General features: G+C 41.1%; 1 protein-coding gene across 2 annotated transcripts in view; it reads left to right on the plus strand.

The window, feature by feature from the left end:
- Positions 1–531: 531 nt before the first annotated feature.
- prss12 (serine protease 12) overlaps positions 532–15000 on the plus strand; it is a 20405-nt gene continuing 5936 nt past the window's right edge. The window contains exons 1-11 of one of the 2 annotated variants that reach the window (XM_085409849.1): positions 532–1590; positions 2716–2854; positions 3943–4115; positions 4270–4417; positions 5047–5225; positions 6199–6340; positions 6454–6671; positions 9912–10053; positions 11986–12191; positions 12782–12860; positions 13431–13553. In XM_085409849.1, the coding sequence (XP_085265975.1) occupies positions 1257–1590; positions 2716–2854; positions 3943–4115; positions 4270–4417; positions 5047–5225; positions 6199–6340; positions 6454–6671; positions 9912–10053; positions 11986–12191; positions 12782–12860; positions 13431–13553 (1883 nt within the window). In that variant the 5' untranslated portion in view covers positions 532–1256. Of the gene's footprint in view, positions 1591–2715; positions 2855–3942; positions 4116–4266; positions 4418–5046; positions 5226–6198; positions 6341–6453; positions 6672–9911; positions 10054–11985; positions 12192–12781; positions 12861–13430; positions 13554–15000 lie in introns of both variants that reach the window. The other variant, XM_085409848.1, reaches the window with a different exon arrangement.

Below are 15000 nucleotides of genomic sequence, written 5' to 3' on the forward strand. Positions count from 1 at the left end.
ATTCACATTTCAAGTTTTAACTATTTAAATTTTCAGCTTTTTCCTTTCACAAATTTAAAGTGAAAAGAACACAAAACACTGCAAACCACAACACAATTAAATATAAATTATAATATGAAAACTAAAAGAACATGCATATTCTCTGTCATATGGACCTGCATGAATAAACTTTCTCAATCCTTTATCATCTGCAACCGAAAATAGTTGTGGATGATTACTATACCTTTCTAATGTTGTTGTCCCTGCCTCTCTTTCTCTCTCTCTGGCTCTGTTCCTGTGCTACTGAGTGTAACTACCGCCCCTCCCCCCTCTGCCCAGCGTAAAGCACAAGGCCCGCGTGCAGAGTGAAGCGGGAAAAAAGTGCGAGAGAGAGGCTGAGAGAAAGAAAAAAAAAAACAAAAAACCCACGTGACGGCTCGCGATAAAAAGTCGGCTCGCGTCGTTCACGTCAAAGAGCCGGCTCTAAGAGCCATTTCGTTCGCGAACGACCCATCACTACACCTCACTGCGATGATTTCGTCGCTGACTTTATTGGTGATACGTTTTCATGCACTGGTTCACTGATAAGTAATTCTTAGCATTTGTTATATTTCACAATCTTTTAACTCGTGTTTTTAAACTCTTGCAGTCACAAAGGATTCAAGTTGCGATAGACAATGGAGCGTATTCATTTTTAAAGGAGAAGATTGTGCAAAATGATAAAAGCAAGTGCTTCAGATAGCTCAACTGCAAGAACGCACCTCAAATTAAGTCCTTACAAATCGGCTCCAAATGACTGAATACTTATAATTCGAGCAATAAAAATAACAACACCACGGTCTATACCATGCATTTTCATGTTTTATGTTATTGGAGCAAATGCCCTCATGTTTGAGAGCATTTGAATGCTGTGCGTCAGGAGGAGTTGTAGATTGTATTTTATAGAATATTTCTAAACTACTTGGTCGAGTGGGTAATGAGTAGTAAAGGGTACTGAAACATATAACACAATGCCAAAATAAAAGATCTAAAAAAAACATTCCTATTTGAAAATATAGGTACACTACAGTTGGTCAAATCAGTCATCTGAGGAAAATTACTTCCATCATGTAGCCCATGTTATTGAATTTTCGTTGGAGGACTGCCTTGCCTATACAAAAAAGAAAAAGGGGTTTCATCGATCCGCAGCGTTCTCACTCTCGTCCCACGGCTGGACGAGAGGCTGACTGGACGCGTGGAAACCCTTAGCTGATGATAGGATCCGTCATAGCCCTAACATGAATGTGCCATTTTTTGTTTTAAAAGCCGCTCTTTTGGCTGCGATCAGCACTCGCTGTTATGCCAGCAGCGTCCCTTCATTCATCCTGCCGTTCACCGACTGTGCCGGGAGTCGTGGGAAAGACGGCTTCTACCGGGGAGCGATAGACGTCACTGAGTCCGGCACCCGGTGTATGAACTGGACCGAAGTCTCCGGCTTCGACGAACGGTACCCGGGCAAAGGCATAGGCGAGCACAACCACTGTCGCAACCCGGACGGCCGAATCCGACCCTGGTGCTTTTTTAGGAACCACAGAGGCAGAGTAGACTGGGGGTACTGCGACTGTAAACAAGGTAAACACGCAGGCCTAGTAGCAGCAGCTTTATTGTGTTTTATAGGCATTAACAGCCTCGAAATTGTACAACGTGGCTACAAATATTACACCTAGAAGAAGGTGAAATCCCCAGATGAGCAGGATTCAAGACATGCTACAGCAGATAAAAGGCCAACATGAATGGAATGAACATTTTTATAGGGGCTGAGAAGCTGTTGATACATGTGTTTTTACAGTACTGTGCAGCTGAGTCATAGAGCATCCACCCATGGAATCATTAAAGCCTACCATACCTTTGGTTTACCAGGGTGTGAATGTAATTGTTCATATGAAAATATTTGTGTTTTCAGCTCTTCCTTTTTTAAAAATCCATATGCAGCTGTATTACATTACAGTTTTGGTGTCAGTTATTGAACGTTTTAACAATTACATGCCGGTAAGTCAGGTGTTCAGATTCAGTGTGTTTACAATTGCACATGGAAGACAGCCACAGGGTGCTCAGGCACCTATGAATATTTAGGGGCATGAATTTGTGTGAGTGTGCGTTGGCATGGATGTGCACCCAGGCATTCGCTGTAAGCTTCTTACTTTACAATGTAAAGCAATCAGGTTACCCTGATGCATGCTCACACACTGAACGACTATACCTGCAAATAACAAATCTGAAAAACACATTTTGTAATCATCTTATATTTATCTTATTCTTCTTATATCATATTGATCTTATGGGTTATAAATATTTAGGTCATGAATTGCATTGTGGGGCAGCACAGGAAGAACACGTCTCTCCACTTTTGAAGGAACTGGCTGTGCAGATAGATAATATCAAAAGGTGTGACATTTAAAATAAACAATCAGACATATCGTTTGCATTCTTTAATATTTCACTTTTTGACATTACTGTCTTATTTTTTTGTGTGATGTGGTGAAACACACATGAAAACATGAAAACATGGCCGGTGATCTATGTGTGTTTTAGAGCTCGCATAGTGTCTCTTTTTCTCTCCTGACTTTGTGCCAGTTTTAGCCCCCCCCCCCCCCCCCCCCCCCCCCCACTTTAAACTCAGGTGTTCCCCAAAAAGATTCTTTTGCACATTACATACAGTTTTACATCTACTTTTCTCCAACCGTCTTTCCATCTCAGGCTCTGTCCGTCTGCAAGGTGGCCGCTCCAAGCTAGATGGCAGGGTGGAAGTGTACCTTGGGGGAACGTGGGGGTCCATTTGTAGCAACGACTGGGGAGACGAAGATGCTACAGTGGTCTGCAGACAGCTGGGCAAGGGGTGAGAGAGAGCACAAACACGTACACATATGCTTAAATGTGCGGTATTTATTTTATCCCTCCCTCTCACATACGTCTTTAGACAGAGGTGCAGGTTCTGTCACCATCTGCCGTTAAATTCATAACTGCTAACAGAGCTTCATTCAGGCACGCTCCTCTTTTCTGCTCGACGCTTCTTGTTTGACTCTTACATTCCAGCCCTCTATTCCCCAGAGGCACTTAAATACCTCGAGTGTCGTGCCGTTTACGTTGTTTCTCGCATACTCGTCCGTTCTCTGTTTCTGTTTTTCACATGTGCCTCTTACTGTGTCTCGTGGACTTGATTATGAGATGTTGTCATGCTTCTCAAGGGAGCCTGTAGTCAGATTGTATATAACAGCACAGTCCATAGTCAGTTGAGAAACTGTCCTGCTCTCCCTGGAGAACAGAGAAACTCTTTGACTTATTGCACATGCTGTCACTAACACCAGCGCTGGCACACGTTCTGATACGAACACTTGCCCGCGTGTGTTTGTACTCACACAGGAGTCAATGAAAGTCCACAGCAGAAAGGAAGAAGGGCAAATGTCAGGCATATGTCATTTGGAGTGCTTGGTGATGACTTTCACATGCTTAATTATTGAAAGCTGTTGGGTGTAAGGACTACTAACGGCATTGGCCCAGAGCAACAGATTATGCATGTGCAGACAGCTCAAGCTTACTGCTAGCAGGTTAATAAAGCTGCCTGCTTGTAATTTGTAACTCTTGTTATTAAATGAGATTTGGATCAGTGTCAGGTGGCATGATGGTGCTGTGTGGAGCTTGCATGTTTTCCCTGTACCTACTTCCAGGTTATCTGGTTTCCTTTAACATTCAAAAGACATGTTAGGTTAATGACTCCTTCTAAATTGGCCGCAGAGAGGATGTGAGAGTGTAGTAGCCCTGTTATGGACTGTTTCTGGCCAAGTGTGAGTCGGAATAGTCTCCAGTCAACCCGTGACCATAATTATGAAAACGGATGGAGGGGTGGATGGGTTAGTGTCAGCTGGAATATTAAAAAGCTTTTCAAATTACTATAACTAACATGTTTCCCTTTTGATGTTCTTCCAGATTTTCAGGTCGCGCTCGAGCAGTTCCTCTGTTCCGTCCAGGCACAGCCAAGCTCCACTGGACGGCAGTCCATTGCCAAGGCAAAGAGCCAGACCTGCTCCAGTGTCCCAAGGCAACCTGGAATGGCGAGGAGTGTTCTCTGGTTGCAGCTGTTACCTGCAACCAGCAGCCAGGTAATTATAGATCTGCCATGGGAGGTTTGTGAGAATAAGTTGAAAGAAATCAAATGATCTTACAAACTACAAATTTCAATAAATATATACTTTAAAAATATACAAATAAAAAAGCAGCATACTGTGTGCTTTTTGCTTGCTCACACTTCAGCAGGTGTGTCCCTTCCCATAAGGCTGGTGGGAGGCCGGTCAAAGTCAGAGGGCAGGGTTGAGGTCCTCCATGCCGGGGAGTGGGGTTCCATCTGCGATGACCAATGGGATGACAGTGACGCAGAGGTGGTGTGTCGACAGCTGGGGCTGAGGTTAAGTCGTATTGACACACACACACACACACACACACACACACACACACACACACACACACACACACACACACACACACACACACACACAATGATACAAATGTTCATATTCAAATTAGCATAAAGGAAATACACTGCCGGTGTGACAGAAGTGAGAAAAAAATGTGTGGCAGAAAGATACAGAAGGCAGCTGGAGATGAGTTTGTGTGGGTATCCCTCCGTCTTTCTCTCCCTCTGTCTCCAAAAGTATGACAAGTATTCTTTCTATTCAGACACAGAGAAAGAGGAGCAAGCAGTAAAGAACATCTGGGGGTCAGACAGTGAATCAGGCTCATTGTTCCTGCTAGAATTCTAGCACCACAGAGATATGCATATTTAGCAGCGCTATACAGGGAGCAAATACATCGCAATGTTTACATTTGCAGGGATGTGCGTGACAAGCAGTGTCCCGATATTAAAAATGACATATAATGTGCTCACTCTGTAAATCCTCTAAATTAAAGGAGAAAAGGATACGGTATTGTATGCGCTGCATTTTGTACGTCATGTCCAATGAGCACATGTGTTTTGCATTAGTATTACTAGAGCCAAAATGTCTTAGAATTCTGCATCTTTCCTTTTCTTTGTAGTGGCGTTGCAAGGGCATGGGGCCAGGCACATTTTGGCAAGGGTTCAGGCCGCTTGTGGTTGGACGAGGTGCGTTGCACAGGCAATGAGCTCACTCTGGAGCAATGTCCAAAAAGTGCATGGGGAGAACACAACTGTCTGCACTCTGAAGATGCAGGGGTCTCCTGCAATCCTCTTACAGGTAGATCACCAAATAATCATTGTTAGGAGCAAAGACATCAAAGTGGGATACACACAGACATGTTTATATATATAGAAATCAAAGCTTCTCACCTTATACCGGAAACATCAGGAAGTTCCCATGACCCTTAAAGATTTTGCTTTTTGCTTTTGTTGCTCTCTCTTCCCACATTTTTGATGTATCAAGCACAGGTGTAACTGATAACATTAACAACAAGAAGCACTCTGAGAGCGCAAACCTTCACCAAGGCAGCTCAGCCTCTGGATTGTATTTACCTTTACGGGAGTAGAAGAGGTCTGTAGTAAAAACAATTGGCCTGTTTTAGTGCCCTGTGGAAACTCATTTTAATATCCTTGACATAATTTTGATTTTTGTTACCCCCCCCATAAAAAGAAACTTTTTCAGATCCATTGTATATGTATTCCAATTGTTATGTATTTAAAGAATTATAACCTGTTACTGTCAGTTACATGAGAAAGTCATAATAAAATATTGTGATTTTTGTAATCTTACTGTATCATTCGCTATATGTGTATATTTTGTCATTACAGCGGCAGTAAGAAACAGTTTTAAAAAGTGCTATATAGCATTATTAACTCTTTGACCTTCATATCTAGTCAGTCTTTTGACCTTGAAGGAGTGGTCAAAGGTCAAATGTGACATGATACTTTAAATTCTTACCAATAAATCCTTAGGCTGACCTTTGGTAAATTACATCTTGGTGCATTTGGTTCAGACAGGATTGACCAGAGCTTTTTTGTTCATTACAACATCAGTAATTACACTCTGAACGTTTACAGTGCAGTTAATAGCTTTGCTGTGCTCCGTTATTTCCTGCAAAACTTAAAAAAACGATAAAAGTAAAATATGTGACTTTTGAAAGAAATCTAGAAGAAATTTATTCACATTCAAAAGGAGATTTCTCTTTCTCTCGACCCGTTTATCCCCAATCACTCTCTCACTTTCTCTCCAGATGGTACTATTAGGTTGGTTGGGGGTGCCGGCAGCCACGAGGGACGTCTAGAAATCTTCTACCGTGGTCAGTGGGGAACGGTGTGTGACGACGGCTGGACAAACTCAAACACGCAAGTGGTGTGCCGACAGCTTGGCTACAGGTAATGTAAAGTATTTCCCACCCGTTCACACACCTTTGTATTTATTCCAAATCATTGCTCATAAATAACTTAAACATGTTTGTTTGATTGCGGATGTGTGTCTGCATGTGCAGGTTCGGAGAGACTCTCTCTCCTGGAGTGCCAGATACTCCAGTTCCACGCTTTGGGGTGGGCTTAGGTCCTATTCTGTTGGATGATGTGAGCTGCACGGGGAAAGAACCTAGTTTATTGCTGTGCAACAGGAGGGAGTGGCTGCACCACGACTGTACACACCAGGAAGATGTTAACATTGCATGCAACCCTGAGCACAATGGAGAGGGTCTTCCAATCAGTAAGAGAATACATTAAAAGGTTATATATGGGAGAGATGCATGGTTTTGTATGTGGTTATGTATACTGCAACTTGTATGTGACTATATATATATGGCACAGTTTTTTTTTGAAGCATAGTGCTAGTTGAAGCTTTAGGCTGGATTATTATAACAACATAGGACATATATTGGGCGTGCAGGCATGCATAATCTCTAAATCTTTCTGGATAATGTTTTAGGAAAAGAGGTTGTTATGCACACATTTACATTCATACTGTTTTTTCAGAAATATAATTCAGGGCTCGTAGTTCATCATAAGAAAGAAGTGTATTTTTACATCCCCTTATGATATTTTAATGCTCTCCAGTTTTACTGATTTTAGTCTATATTAAGACTTTCAGTATTGCTGATCAGTGGATTTTGTTTTTCCCCCTCTCATGTTTGGTTGGCCTTGGCCCAGTAGAGATCGCCTCATTGCATAAATGGGATTCCCCAGGAGTCAATCAAACTGTTGTACTTTCCAAGAAATGAATTTAGTTTCCATTCATCAGCAGAATGTCACTTGTGTGTCAGTCAGGTATTCGGACCTATTACAGCTGAAAGATCAACATCAAAGATAATAAATCTGGTCTGTTGGGCATGCACCACGCATTCAAAATTTCCTTAGAATTACACAACAGGCTTTGCTTCATTTCAAATACTGAACAGAAGGTCATTGCCAGTTTTCCATTGTTGCTGTTTACAGAAAAACAAAGTGCAGAAAACACACATAAAGAATTATACTAAATATGGAACTATATTTAGTATAATTCTTTCATTTTACATAAATGTATTTTAAATTGCTGTTACAACAATATTACTTTATATCTGCCAGGCCCACTGATGCCACCATCAGTGGGCCTGGCAGATATAATCTGCATGAGATATTCTGATAGATCCTTTTAGGATTAGTGGGCTAAGCAAATGTAACAAGGGAGACTAATAAATACACAAAATTATTACTCTTAGTAACAAAAATACAAATTATGAAGGACTCTTGTATCCTGGCTTTCCACTTGTAGGCCAACTTTATAATCAGGGAGAAATGGCTGTTTAATTTGGTGGGTTTAGCCAAATGATTAAAACGTCTTTGTAATTTGCCTTTCCTTTCATAAAAACAGATAATGGAAGGGCAAGCTGATCTGAAATCTGTTCCTGACATGTCTGCCGCAACCTGCAGGCAATTAAACCTCATCGTGTGTAGAAAAACAAAGTCAGCCTTTTTCAAGAGACACAGGGAGAGGATGATATAAGCCATGCTAACTCTAGTAAGCACAGCTGTCAGTTGGTTTTTCCAGCCTTAATAACTTGGCATCATGGTAAAGTCATCATGATCAAATGACTCCACTACAGACCCTTTACCTATAAGTCCTGATGGTACAATCACATCTGCCAGGCACCAGTGCACTAGTATGGCCAACCTATCGCATAACACAAGATCTATGTCTATAGCTTCCAGACAGCAATAAAGTTCTGCAAGGGTAAGAGATGCTGGCGGGTAAAGTTTCATACATCTCTGTATGGCTCAGATGTCTCAGGTTTCAGATCATTCTGCAAATGTCGCGTGCACAAGTCTAATAAGTCTAGCCCATGACACAGAAAACACTGTGTTTTTTACATCCTGAGTGAGGGCAGGTTTGAAGTTTGTGTAGAGAGAGCGCATACAAAATGAAATGGCTGCTTAATTTGGTGGGTTTAGATGGCTTACATTGTTTGGCAATAGCCTCAGGGACGCTCTTACCCCACAAAAATGCAACTCAAGAATTCTGTTATTACTGTGGAGCATTTGTATGCGCGTCTGATTACGTGTTTGCGTTTGAGTGTTTACATGTGTGAGCAAAACCCCACTTCATCCCTCGGCATGCCAAAGACAGATCAGGCTGTGTTGTTTTTGGAAAAGGGAAAAAAGTAACTAGCCAGGCAGGATAAACCAGGCACTCAGCCTTTCACTTTAACTCTCTGTTGTGATAGATCATCACATTAAGGCCGTGTCAGAGCAGTAATGTAGTGTGTGTGCATATCTTTACTTTTATTACTCATGCTGAGGGGATATAAATATGGCTCCACATAGTCACATTGAAAAGACCTTCCCTCCTGAACAGAGCTCACTGATGTAAATCATTAAAATCTACACTAAAGCCTTTTATGTTAATGTTGGCACTTGATACAGGTTATGATTAAAACTGGGGTAATCTGAAGAAAATTATATAGGTAATGTTCACTAGTTGATTAAACACAATTCTGTGTGTGTTTGTGTGTGTGTGTGTGTGTGTGTGTGTGTGTGTGTGTGTGTGTGTGTGTGTGTGTGTGTGTGTGTGTGTGTGTGTTAAGACAGGAAGAACTGTTTGTGTTTCTAAGGATGGACAAACATTTCCTTAATTGCCAACACCAACTAAGATGTAAACATTCCCACAATTAATTCTCCCTCCCCTAAATCTCACCCTTCTAAATGTCCTATGTCCCAAAAGCACAGTCATTAAGAAAATTTTGGTATTTCATTTACTGTAATAGAGCCAGAATCATTTTATACTGAGGTTCCCTGCTTAGGAATGTTTAGACTACGAAGCACAAAAAAATGATATCTCTGAAATGATCTCTTAAAGAAACAAAGAAGGACGCAAAGAAAGAAAATTCCATGAGAAAATCTTTCTTCTTTCGATCTAGGTATGTTGATTCAGTGGCAAAACAAAAAAAATCAGATTTAGCTGAAACTTAGAAAGAAGGTAAACTGATCCTGAAAATGTCTACAGACGGGAAAGACATTAGTATACACTTAAATGTGTTTGGTGTGAGTGTGTGCGTTTGTGTGTGCATTTTGGGGCATCTGTATGCTCACAACTATTAGATCAATGTAGAGCTTATACTGATTTGATTAACAGTGTGAGCGAACACTTGAAAGAAAGAACAAGAGAAAGTGTGTGCGTGTGAAAAAATGAGATGAGAGCCAATAAAGATAAAGATAAACAACCACACACACACAACTACACACACACAGACTGTGTTTTCGTGCAAGAACATAGACAGGTGTTCCAGCTACTTTATTTGTAGAGGGCATGTACACACATGCTTCTATTCACTAGACAGATCAGGTTTGTTAGAGGAATGTTTGCTTCTTTGAACATTTCAAGACTCTGGGTGTTAGACATCTTCAATCAACTGAGCCAGCATGTGATCTTCATGCACTGTCAGCCTAAACTGTTGTGTGTGTATGTGTTCTTCAGGTGTACCAGTGAGACTAGTAGGAGGAGAGAGCCCTAGAGAAGGGCGTGTCGAGCTCTATCTGTCCGGTCAGTGGGGGACTGTCTGTGATGATGGATGGACTGATCATGATGCTGAGGTTGTCTGCAGGCAGTTGGGATATAGGTATTTAAGTTGGAATCGGCTAATTTCACACACACACACACACACACACACACACACACACACACACACACACACACACACACACACACACACACACACACACACAGCATTGATTCACTAGCTCATTATGTCCCAACCAATCCTTTGATTGACAGTATGTCAGAAAATAATAAAACTGGTTAAAAAGAAAAAAGTGCAAGCACTTATGGACAGGATCAGCATCACTGAAACAGAGGTACTGTGAAGTGTTTGAGAAAAGCTTAGCTGAAAGTTGTAGAAATGCAATGTGATCTCCTCGTACATTATACTCACTTAAGTGAATCCAGACTGAATCTACTCGGTTTGCAAAATCCATCACCCCATTTCTTCATCTCACAATCCTTACCTGCTTCCATGTTGCCTTCATCACACGTCTGAAATGCTCAAGTTTATTTACAGTTTTTAAAAAAAAAGCTACAGTGGATTATAAATCATAAAAAATGACTGCGTTTCATTATTTATTAATTTTCTTTCTTTGATTGTAGTTGTTAAGATGTTTTGGTATGAGCTTTTCATGGTGACCTTTCTGTTACCTTTACAAAAATAAACATTCGATTTAAAACACAGGCTAATGATGCAAAAGTCACATTTCAAGTATCGGATATGTTTCCTGGCACTTGTCCAGAGGCCTCCTTTTCATTTTCTTCTGAGACGCCTTTTTGTTTTCAAGAACAATGACAATGAGATGACAAGGGAAAACTTTACTATAACAAACTGTCTTATTTCCTTTCTCATCACTCCTCAGCAAAGATATTCATGAGAAAACGCTTGGCCCTCCTTTCCAACTTGAGTGGTTTATAGCCAAAGCAGCTCTTTTTTTTAACTGTTGTTGTACGTTAACCGCGGGTTGCCTCGGAGATACACCAAGCCAGCATGATGTCAGTCTTTAGGCGTTGCTCCAAGCAACTCGGAGGGTCACTTTCTACATACATTGTCTAGGGAGCTATTGAACACACAGATACAACATTAGATGAGTAAGTAAGAGACACAAGGTTCCCAGTGGATAACGAGACCTGTCACCCAACATACTCCAGGGATGCAACATAAGACCTTCTCTTTCTGTTATCTATCAGTCTTAATTAAATTCACAGTTACAGTCTGTACCTACACAAGTTCATCCTACAGGCCAGTGTGTGTTAGTTCTTTGCTAATTTAAGTCAGGGGTGAGATAATGGTGCAAAGTTTTGCTATCCTTTGTCAACCTAGTTTGCGTCACATTCTGAGAAGGTCAAATGTTAACATCTAAACCAATTTGTTGTCACCGCCTTCACTTACGCACCTAAACAGGTCTATGTAACAACAAATAATGTTCAACTCTTATTTAAAGACATTTGTAAATGGAATTTTGAAAAAAGCCTCATCACTCACGTCAGTCAGTTTGTCTGACTTGTTACAGCTGAAAGATAAAGAAAAGACGTCTGTTCTGCATGCGCCGCACATTCAAATTTTCCTTAGAATGTTACACAACAGACTTTGCTCCATGTCAAATACCAACAGAAGGTCATTGTCAGAGTTTTCCATTGTTGCTGCTTGTGCAAAAACAAGTGCAGAGCTCCAGTGCAGTTCCATATTTAGTATAATTCTTTTATTTTACATCAATATATTTTAAATTGCTGTGGCCATAATAGAACTTTATATCTGTCAGGTCCACTGATGGTGGGCACTAACTCTTCTTCGGAACTACCATCAGATCTCCCACGTTATCTAAATATTTTTACTAAGACTTACTTTTTTACTTAATTTGTGCCACAGATCTTTTTTTCCCCTCTGATCATAAAGAACGTGTGTTTCTCAGAATGTGTTACTTTTTGGACAGTTCTGCCTGTTCTTGTGTTTGTTTTCTATAACTGAGAAAGCGATGTAGTGAAATGCGTATACGTCTGTCCTCTCAAGTGGCGTGGCAAAGGCCCGCGTGATGGCATACTTCGGTGAAGGGACGGGGCCCATCCACGTGGACAATGTGAAGTGCACTGGTGAAGAGCTTTCTTTAGCTGATTGTATCAAAGAGGTTCCAGGAACACACAACTGCCGCCACAGCGAGGACGCTGGGGTCATATGCGACTACGGAGCTCCGCAGCCCAGCTACAAAGTGGTGAAAGGTCAGTCAGTTAGTCAGGACCTGGTTTTCACTTTATAACTCTGAAAACAAATAGAGCTTCTATTATTCATCTGGAAACTATACTGTGTTTAGCAAACACGTCCAAAATGTTATACACACCCGAAAACTCAAAAGATATAAATGGCTGAAGAAAGGACCAGCGTAAGAGTTTAAGCAGAAAGTGTGGGACTTCGATGACTGTGTGTATCCAGATGGTAAAATGGAGAGTTTTACAGTATTATTGCTTCATCCTGTCAGTGACACGTCAGGGCAGACGCACAAAATGCTCTCCATTACCTGCACATGTTCTGATGCTACCATTTCTCACATAACCAATGCAGGACTGTATTTTGTCTCGTTTTGCATGTAGTTTTGGACATCACATAGACAAACAGTGAAAGGAATCACTTTATTTATTTATTAATTGAATTCAGGTTCATATTATAGTAGGAAAAGAAGAATTATGCTTCTGACCAGACTAAACATTTAATAAAACCAACACTGGAGCTGAGATGTATGGTTTAGCAATCATCACCCTCCCACAGGCTCTCAAATATACACAACCACTGGTCCCTCTTTTGTCTCTGTCAGATCCTGTGGACTCAATTTGCGGTCTGCGGCTCATACACACTCGCCAGAGGAGAATCATAGGAGGAGAAAACTCTCTGAGGTAAGTTGGCAGGGAGAGCAGGGATTAATACCAGCATGGAAAAATCCTGTCAGAGATCTAGAATAAAGAATAATGGCCACATTTTCAAGCAAACCTTAGATAGAAAACAGCTGATCTGAGGGCTATAGGCAAAGAAAACTGTGTGTGCAGACAAACATCAAGATACATTGTGTGGGGACGCATGTTTTAAAACAAAGCAGGTCCATACACAACACTGTGAAACAGTATTGAGCCACCCCTTATTTCATTTTATTTAACTAAGAAAATGGGAAATCTACCTCTCTTTTTTGGATGTCAGCTGCCTTTTGGTTCTATAATCTATTAAGATGATCCCACCCTTCATTAATGGTGAACTTCCTGCACTTGTCTAGTATTCTTAATTTGTTTAAGAGCACACACCGTGCCAAGATGTGCCACGTTTTCAGCCAATAGTTCTTTGTTTTTTGTAAAAATACAATTTTACCTTTAAGTTATACAAAGTGTGTGTTTATTTGATGTTTCTGTCACAAGCTGCTAGTAAGAAAGTGCCTAAAGATACAATTTAAAGTTCTTTGGCTGTTTTCTTTGTAGGGGTGGCTGGCCATGGCAGGCTGCTATCCGTTTGCGAGGATCTCGAGTAGATGGGAGGTTGGTTTGTGGAGCAACTCTCATTGACACCTGTTGGGTCCTCACTTCGGCACACTGCTTCAAAAGGTCAAAAACACACATCCGCTATTACACAAATACACTGGCTTTTTTCATATCGCACATATTAGACTTTTGAAGTGGAAATGTGGATTGTGCTTACACATATTTTGCTAAGTCTTAAAAGTGTTTTGCATAAAGTAGGATATTTGAATTCATCCCAAAGCAGCTCGACAATGTGTGCGCATGCACAAGACTGATGAAGGGCTGAGAACTGAACATTTGAGCATTATTCAGTGCTGGTTTGGCTGTGGTTATGGTGCAGGTGGCAGGAAGAAAGGCAATTGCTTCAACTCAACTTCATCTGGACTAGAGGCCTCCACATGATGCCACAAACCGAACATCTATCACCTAACGCATACAGTAGAGAAGGCAGTGGAAAAACAAATAGTCCACATTAAATGTTTACACAGTACATGTTGGATTGTCAGGCTTTATTTTACTGATAATATATTTTGGTTGTTACTGGGTTTTAGTTCCATTGGTGGGGTTTGGTGGGAGAACCACAGCCCCGTAAAGACCCCAGAAGGTCCATGACTATAAATCCAAGTGTTTCCACATTTCAGAGAGGAAGAAGTCTTTCACTAAATCTTTCCCAGTGCCGTTTCCTGAGCCATTTCCAGACCACTTTAGCTGTCAGAGGCTGTATATGCAAGAACTCCTCTCCTCTGTGAAAGTGCTACTTTCAGCTACTTCGAAACGATACACAGGAAGTGCTCCAAATTAACTATACTTTCTTACAGGAGGTAGATTTAGGTAGTAGTGATTACTTGGTGATTAGTTAATCACCAGGGTAAGATTAAACTGACGACTGTTATACTTGCTCAAAAGCTGCATTGTAAGCCTTGTGGAACCTTCGACAGTTATCCTCAAACATAATGCTTTAATTGTTCTTGCGCTGCAAGAGAACGTTTCTCATAGTTTTCGTGTGGCTGCCGTTTTATTGATTCAGAGGGCCAGAGCTACTTAAGAAACAGCCTAAAGGAACTCACCTTTTAACTTGTGAGGTGGGGCTAACATGGAAGACTGATGAATGAGAGCCAAGTTTATCTAATATTAGCATCTCATTATTAGCCTATTCCTTGAACAGTACAGCTTCTTGACGTGTTTTCACTGCAATTTTAAGGCTTATCTGTATTTCATGAAGTCTAAACTGCAGTCACCTGAAGGCACTTTTCATTGTGAAAGTCATCACAGGTGTGAAAGTCTTTTGTGCTGTTTTGTGTTGCGCTCGCTGTTTAACCTTTGCGAGTCTTTGTGCATTTATGGTGTGACCTACAGGCCATAAATGCCCTGCAGGTCTCACCGGTGCCACTGCCACCCAGTTCTGCTATTTAGGACTTCAATAGTGATAGTCAATCAGCTTAATTCCCTGATATTGGTTTTCAATGCCTCAAGCTGTTGGCCTCGGTTATGACAGCTATGAAAAGAAATTTGCTGTATGCGAGCCAGAGGA

This window comes from Rhamphochromis longiceps, linkage group LG6, assembly GCF_057381845.1.
Source record: "Rhamphochromis longiceps isolate RC_006_pf linkage group LG6, R_longiceps_female_GT1.1, whole genome shotgun sequence".
NCBI classification, from domain to species: Eukaryota; Metazoa; Chordata; class Actinopteri; order Cichliformes; family Cichlidae; genus Rhamphochromis; species Rhamphochromis longiceps.